Raw genomic sequence first — 8416 nt, forward strand, 5'->3', positions numbered from 1 at the left:
CAGGCATTCCACTACAACATTAATTTATTTAATTTGATAAATATCATTATATAAACTCTTGAAAACTCCAAAAAATTTAATGTAATGTTTTTTTCTTACAATGTAATAATTTTAATGTAATAATGGAACCTTTGTAACCAAAATGCTCTCGTCGTGGGGGACACTGAGGTTTCCTTTTTTTTATGGGGTATATTATATTTTGATCATGTGTCACGACATAGACTGCAAACTTTAAACGAATCGTTCAAACTGCCTTGTGGGGCTTTTAAAATTAAGGTAATACGTTGGTCCAGATTGTGACTGATATATGTTTAATGTTTATTTGCAACCCAAGATTGGTAAATAGTAGTTTTTTGTCACTACCGTTATGGAGTTCAATGGATGTCTCTGTGAAATCTGAGCAACTGATTCAATGGATATCTTTGCCCTGTATGGGGATGGTGCTTTCGGGGCTATAATTGAAGTGGGTAGGCATAAATCTATGTTTCATGAAGTGGGCGCGGCTTGAATTTTTTTTTTTTTTTTTTTTAGGTAGATTAACCGCTTTGAACAGTATGTGGGAAGGTACTGGTATGTATCTGAATACTCTAAGAAATTGATGGATTTATTATGTTTTTGAGAAGTGGGAGTAAGGGGAAACTTTGATTCAGTCTGAAATTATTTATCTCTTTTGAATATATGTGATTATAGTATTCAAAAATACCCTCCATTAGTTTCTGCACATTTATGCCCTTTCTATGGCCCTAGTTATGGCGAATGCTTTCTTAAGTCCTAACTAGGCTTAATAATCCTTGAAATTTTAGTATGAAAGATCATTGTGCTTTCGCCCTGGTTCAATCTGCGAAAGTAGCGGAGGAGTTTAAGCATCCGGGCACCTGGGCCACTGATTAATTGTCCAGTGGAAGCTTAATTGGTCCTAGTTTCAATGATCGCAAGAACCCTTCTTTCTTTTATAGTTATGGATCCCACAAATTTTAATTTTTTTGGTGACAATTGTTTCAACTCCAGTGTGCTGGTTGATTCTTCTCAATCACAAAGATACTTTCTGAATACCCCAATACCCTATTTGTCTCCAAGTCCTTCGAGCCTGAATAGCCAAGTACCCTGTTTGTCTTCAAGCTTGTCAAGGGAGAATCTGAGGCCATTCCCCTTATACAGTGAACTGGAGTTGATTCCAGTTCAATGTTTGAGAAGCAATGAATCATTTTATGAGTTAGATGGGCGTGAGCATTTTGATGTTCCACGTTCGCTCTCAGATCTTCAGATGCCCTTATGCAATGTTAGAGACACAGTATCTTATCACCCCACAAAAACCAATATTATACCAACTGATGGGTTGGTAAGTATTGAGCAATCTGATGATTCAGACCCATTCTCAGACCCAGTGCTGAAGTACATCAATGATATGCTGATGAATGAAGATGTGGAGGAAAGACTATGCATGTACCAGGAGTGCAGTGCTCTTCAAGCTACTGTGAAGCCCTTTTATGATATTCTTGGTGAGAATTGCACCCTTTGTCCTCATGTAGATTCATTGTCATTTTCGCCCCCAAGCTGCAGTGACAACTTCTCGCAGTTACCATCCAGCAGTAAGGTGGATCATAGGGAGAATTTTGATGAAGTGCTCCTTTCTGCAAGGAGAAATGGGAAGAATTTCTCAGTTATACAGGAGTTAGTCCTGAATAATAGTATGCATAAAAGTGAGCAAAAGGAGTCAGAGATGATGTTATCAAGGGGTAAGAAGCGCAAGGAAATTGTGGACTTGAGAACCTTGCTAATACATTGTGCTCAAGCAGTTGCAGCTAATGATAATCAAGGAGCTCAAGAAACTTTGAAGCAGATAAGGCAGCATTCTTCTCCTGATGGAGATGGGAATCAACGTCTAGCTCATTATTTTGCCGAGAGTTTGGTTGCAAGGTTATCTGGTACAGGTGGATATATCTACACTATGCTTTCTTCCAATAGGCCATCAGCAGCAGAGATTCTTAAGGCATACCATCTTTATATGGTTGCAACCCCATTCATAAAAGTTTCTCATTATTTCTCTAATCAGACAATTCTAGATGTTGCACAGAATGTAAGCTCTCTACACATTGTGGACTTTGGAATTCTTTATGGGTTTCAATGGCCTTCTTTGATACAACAATTGGCTGATCGTCCAAATGGCCCTCCTAAGCTTAAAATCACTGGGATTGATTTTCCTCAACCTGGTTGTAATCCAGCAGAAAGAATTGAAGAGACAGGAATGAGGCTTGCAGATTATGCAAGATCTTTCGGGGTACCATTTGTGTATCAAGCAATAGCAAGTAAATGGGAGGACGTAGAACCAGAAAGTCTTTCCTTGGAAGATTATGAGATTTTGATTGTAAACTGCTTTTACCGGATGAGGAATCTGATGGATGAAACATTGAATGTGGAGAGCCCAAAAAACATTGTGTTGAGCAAGATTAGAAGAATGAACCCGTACATTTTTATTCATGGTGTTGTGAATGGTTCATACGGTGCACCATTTTTTATCACACGGTTCAAGGAAGCACTTTTTCACTATTCTGCTCTATTTGATATATTGGAAACTACAGTTCCTCAAGGTCATCCTGAGAGGATGGTGATAGAGAAGGAAATTTGGGGTAGAGAGGTTTTGAATGTTGTCGCTTGTGAGGGGTTGGAGAGAGTGGAGAGACCAGAAGCTTACAAGCAATGGCAAATCAGAACACAAAGGTCAGGATTTGTACAGTTATGTCTTAATCAGATGATATTGTCTAGAGCCAGAGAGAGATCAAAAGCATATTACCATAAGAATTTCATGGTAGAAGAAGATGGCAAATGGATGCTATTGGGCTGGAAGGGAAGAATAATACTTGGTCTTTCGACATGGAAATCCTCAAGATGAAATGAAGAACAGTAGAGCAGAAAGGCTAAGTTAGTGGTGCTCAAGTGGTTTGTGTGCTGCAATAGCTTGCCACATATTAAAATATTGGACTTGATGGAGTAGGCATATCTGGATATGGCCTAAATAACTTGTAGATCTCGAGCTTCCCATTATTACCTCATCAGTGTTAGCACAGAGTAGAAGCTTTTAATTGCTTCAGATGGAAATATTTCCCTTCCTCAATTTTGGTCCATGCTCCACGAAAGAGCTCAGCAAATGCATATTTTCTTTGTAATGAGAACATATATTTGTGAAATTCACTGTGCTAATGGTCTGACAAACTCGCATTACTAGGGTGTGTTCACTGTAACATTCCAACCAGCCAGCTGGCTTCCCAGTTGCCTTAATAGTTGATAATTAAGGGAATCTGCATATTACATGTAAACATTTTATTTCAAGTGGCAAGAATCTATCTGTATGGCATGTCTGAAAGTCTTGTTTCTATCATTCTATCATTCTTAGGATATGCCAACAATGTCATAAGCATCAATATTATATTTGACATCCAGGTTCCATGACATATATTACATGTTGATGTAATCCCAGGCTACAAATTATACTTTTGACCTTAGAACCCTGTTCTTTTGAATGCAATTTCAACGGAAGCAAGAAAATTAGCGACTGCATTTTAATCTTCTGAAATGAGTAGACACAATATCTTCTATTCCTCGTTCGAGATCTTTCCAACATTTGCTCAAAGAGGACAGATTAGCCTGTCTTATCTTGAAAAATGTAGGTGAAATCACTCCTTTTCTTTAGGCTTGCAGCATCGACCTATTTCTGAACAAGATTTTTTGATATAAGAATATAAGAATCTTGCCGAGTCATTAAGTAGCAACTTGAAGCCCATATTGTTTAATAGCTGATTTTTCTTTCTTTTTTAATGAAGGAATAAGAAATAGATGTCTATTCACGATACTCTGTACAATTTTGTTCAAGTCTTCACTATTTGTGTCTGAGACTGAGAGTTCAGACATCAAGTGTGTATGGTTAGAGGAAGAATTGCTTTTAATGCTCTTGTTGATTTCTGTTGCAACTAATTTGTTAATAAACAATACTAATCTGTGTGTTTTGTTCCAGTGAAAGCTTAATTCAGTTCCAATTATTTAAGAATTAGAATTTACAGCTTGTGTCCAAGAATATCTTAAGATTGAATGAACAAACCACCAAATAATTGCAGTGGGTAAAGATCAAAAGATATCAATAGTAGAATAGGACACCATCTAATCCTCATAGAATCTGGGTAATGCATATACCTATAATACGTTTTCCCCAAATGTATTCATCATGATTTTGTGTCAAGTTGGGTTGCTATTTGTATTGTCAAAAATCATCTACTTTGCAATTTCCTCTTTATTTCATGCATCTATTTTAGTGTTCATTTTTGAAGAATGTCAGAGGATTTAGTCAACTTATTTCTTAAACCGTTTACCCATGCCAAATTGAACCTTCTACTCTACTTATACCAATTCCAAACTTCACTTGCAAATTTTGTCCAAATGCACATTAATGCCAACTCCTATCTCTAACACAATTGTGGCAATGTCTGTGAATTTAAACCTATATTCAGACGATAAAAATACATATACTTAGGCCTTGTTGTATTTTTTAAACGGTCCATTTGAAGTTATCTATAAGCGCACTTTTTAACCTATTCAAATGGTTGGATCTTAACTTCCGCTTGGGAATTTTGAGCTTTCTTCTTCTCATGAATACGCTCCAAAGATTCTTCCATTGTTTTTTTTATTGACTTGTAACTCCCTTCCTCCACAGCTTCTACAAGCCTTTTACTAGCACCTTAATTTCTCATCTAGAGCATACTCCTACAAACCCTTCCCTTCCCTTCCCTTACGCTTTTGGCAATCTTGGTGATATATCTCCCTGAATCCCCCATACACAAAAGCACAAGCACACATCATACAAACTTTCATTTTTATTCAACAGCTTGGCACCTATTAGAGCACACCCTACAATATCATATGTTGATAGTTAAGGGTGAAACAAACCAAATAGGGGCATGATTGATGTAGGTTCCCAAATGCTCTATAACCAATTTTACTATCCTCTCCTTATAACCTTTCACTCCCATATCTTTTCACAAGTAAATTAGTTTCATAACTTGCAAGCACCATAGTAACCAGCAAATCAAAGCATTCATCTTCTGAAAAATTGGAGTTTCTACGAGCAAGGGTTGTGATTCCACTGTACCTATCTCTACTGCGCTAGATAGTTGCTACTACAGAGTTGTGATTTTTATTCCAAAAAGCAATTTTTTTCAATTTTGAAAACTTCATCTCAATATTGAGTCACTGTGATGCGGGTACAATTACAACCGTTTTCTAGTAGTCTCTATTGTGAGCTATCATATTCTAATTTAGAATCTACTCTTGGTCTTTTGTTCGTTATGCCAATCTTCTTTTGCTTTAACTAACTTTCTTCAACTGCAACCAACAAATCAAGGATGTATTTCTATCTCTGTCATTACCCCGCCTGAGTTCATAATTGCAGCCCTAAATAATGAATACAGGCAGTAAATTATGCCAGGCCGACCCAGCATTATTAATAAACATTGGCAAAAATTATTTATAAGGGGACCGACCTACATAGTAATATAATTAAAGTTGGCTATGACCTTTTTGAAGAGGGCCGACCAAAAAAAATTAAGGGGCCAACTAGCTTTAGAGCAAATTTTAAATGATAATAGTCTCTTTAAAGTGGTCGACTCAGATTTGTTAGGACGGTGTTCAAGAGGTGTGACTTTTGCCAAAGAAGAGGTATTATGAAAGGGCATGCCTTTATCCAAATAAGAGGTATAACGGATCAAATAAAATCAGAAATTCCTATATATTCATAACCTGCACTTATAAATAAGACCAGCCCTTGAGAAATATAAATAGTACTCAGCAAAAGATAGCTGTTAGAATTAACAGATAATTGGTATGCAACATGATTGAGTACATTGTCTAAATAATCCCTTACAGATTATAGATATGCTCAGTAGTGGGAAGTGTTGCTTAAACTCTTATGTTATCAATTTAATCTACAAGCAATCATATAAGGATTAGAGAGGAACTTCATATGGGAGAGCATATATGTGTTCCCCTTCTAAGTAGGCCACCACAAGTTGGATGGAATTGTCTTGGTTGGATGTTCTTGCCACTTGTCGGCCAAGGGTTGAGTTGTCTTGGTTGGTTGCTTTGTGCTCTTGGGCTTAGTTGTGGCGAACATTTTGGGCACCCTATCGTGGAGCCATGTGTGTGAGAGTGAATATGGGTTCCAAGTAGACCACCCGAAGTTTGATGGAATTGTCTTTGGTTGGATGTTCTTTCCACTTGTCAGCCAAGGGGTTGAGTTGTCTTGGTTGGATGCTTTGTGCTCTTGGGCTTAGTTGTGGCGAACATTCTGGGCACCCTATCGTGGAGCCATGCGTGTGAGAGTGAATATGGGTTCCCCCTCTAAGTAAACCACCCAGAGTTTGATGGAATTGTCTTGGTTGGATGCTCTTGCCACTTGTGGGCAAAGGGCCAAGTTGTCTTGGTTGGATGCTCCACACCCTTGGGCTTAGTTGTGACAGAGCCATGGATAGAAAATATGGGTTCCCCCTCTAAGTAGACCACCCCAAGTTGGATGGAATTGTCTTGGTAGGATGTTTTTGCCACTTGTAGGCCAAGGGGTCGAGTTGTCTTGGTTGGATGCTTTGCACTCTTGGGCTTAGTTGTGGCGAATGGTTCCAAGTGCTTAATTGTGTTGTCCTCTCAATTCCCTACAATGGTTAATTCTTGAAAATATATTTATAGATTATATTCCCAATGAGTGATGTTATTTAACTTAGATACATGATTGTCAATGCAGTTGATTATATTTGCATTTATATGTTATTGGATTCCTAACCTTTATGGAAATAATTGGTCTTATGACATTCAAATGTTGACTAACATTATTGCAAGGTTTAAACCAAAGTTTATGTTGGAAAGGAAATCATTAATTGTAAGTTGTATTTTAATGGACTATATTTATTTTTTCATTGAACTTGTGATTGTAGGGCAAGATTTAGGAACTTCTCAAAAGGAGACATTACAAACTCTCTATCATTTTCTATAAAATAGCTAATTCACTGGATAAAACCAAGTTGCCCTAAATTTGTTTAGGGAATATACATAGTTCCTTAGATGAATATACAACATACATAGGAAGCACATAGTTCCTTAGATGAATATACAACATACATAGGAAGCTAAACTAGCTTTATTGGTTTATAAATAAGGCTACTTACAATATGTTTATTTACACTCTTAGTAAGCATTAAAGTTCAAATTTCTATTTACAATTTGGCGAACTTGCAATGAATGTACCATTTCTTTTCTAATAGGCATCCCTTCTTCCCTCTTACGTACCTTTAGTTAAGCTTCCCCTTCTTCCTTTTAGCTTTTCTTCATGTTGTACTCCCTTTGTGTGATCCTACGCCTCTTTGAGATCTACCATGTATCACCTTCCTAGTTTCAATACCTTTGCTAACTCCCTTTATACACATCCTTGCCCTTCTAGACTTCCCCCATCCACTACCCTATTATCCCATTAAAACATTTTCCTTCTCCTCCCCCTCCTATCTCTCCTATCAGATCTCCCCTTCCTTCCCCTCTTTTATGTTATATTCCTTCCATGCATGATTTTACAATTTATGATAATTGTTTGTAGGAACACAATGAACTATCTATTTCCTCTCTTCCTTCTTGTTAGGTTCCAAAACAATAGGTCTATAATCCTAGAATTTTTGTTACAATTTCAGGGCTATGGGTTTTCTTTAAGAGGGCGAAACAAAGATTAATCAATATATTGAGGATGATTAAAAGCCTAGTTTGAGAGTGGGTGATCTCTATGTAATGTCTCCTTTTAGAGTATTCCTTAATTTTTCTTTAAATAAATATCCCACATTCATAGTAAGGCTCTCAAGTATTATTATAATTTTGATATATATTTAAAATTTAAAATTTAATAATATAATTGTGAAAACACAAACTTATTTTTGCATATTTGTTGTAATCTTTCTTGCAATTTGTAGTTATTTCTTTTGTACAAATGTCTTGAAATATTCTTGCTAAAGTTAGGGGTTTTCATCCACTAACTCGATGAAGAAAATAAGGGTTTTCATTCTTGAATTTTTTTAATCTATGAGGGGTTTCTTCCACAAGATTGTTGAATCATTGAATCAACCTCCATAAAGGAAAAATAAATAATATATATTTTGCATTTCCATTCTTTCTCCTTGATTTCTCTTCTTATAGACTTTATCTCTTCATGAGGCACAACCCTTTATATGTCTTTTTTACCATTATTAAGTCTAATCTTTATTAAGAGCTCTTATAGAAAATATGAGTCTTTAAGGAAGGGGCATTACACTCTTCTACATTTTGGGCTTACCTTAAACTCAAGAGGGTATTCTTAGAGGTGTTACATAACATGTTTGTAAATCATATAAAATGTAATATT

At 36.5% G+C, this 8416-nt stretch overlaps 1 protein-coding gene across 1 annotated transcript; it reads left to right on the forward strand.

Annotated features, from left to right (window-relative positions):
- Window positions 1–225: 225 nt before the first annotated feature.
- Window positions 226–3361, forward strand: LOC131045050 (scarecrow-like protein 30). Its single transcript, XM_057978562.2, has one exon. It carries the CDS (start codon window positions 926–928, stop codon window positions 2888–2890), a length of 1965 nt encoding a protein of 654 aa, XP_057834545.1. The 5' UTR covers window positions 226–925; the 3' UTR covers window positions 2891–3361.
- Window positions 3362–8416: the final 5055 nt, after the last annotated feature.

This window comes from Cryptomeria japonica, chromosome 7, assembly GCF_030272615.1.
Source record: "Cryptomeria japonica chromosome 7, Sugi_1.0, whole genome shotgun sequence".
NCBI lineage: Eukaryota > Viridiplantae > Streptophyta > Pinopsida > Cupressales > Cupressaceae > Cryptomeria > Cryptomeria japonica.

What these genes read in the sequence shown, in the direction of transcription:
- LOC131045050 (XM_057978562.2), top strand. Translation starts at nt 926, where the DNA reads ATGATCGCAAGAACCCTTCTTTCTTTTATAGTTATGGATCCCACAAAT.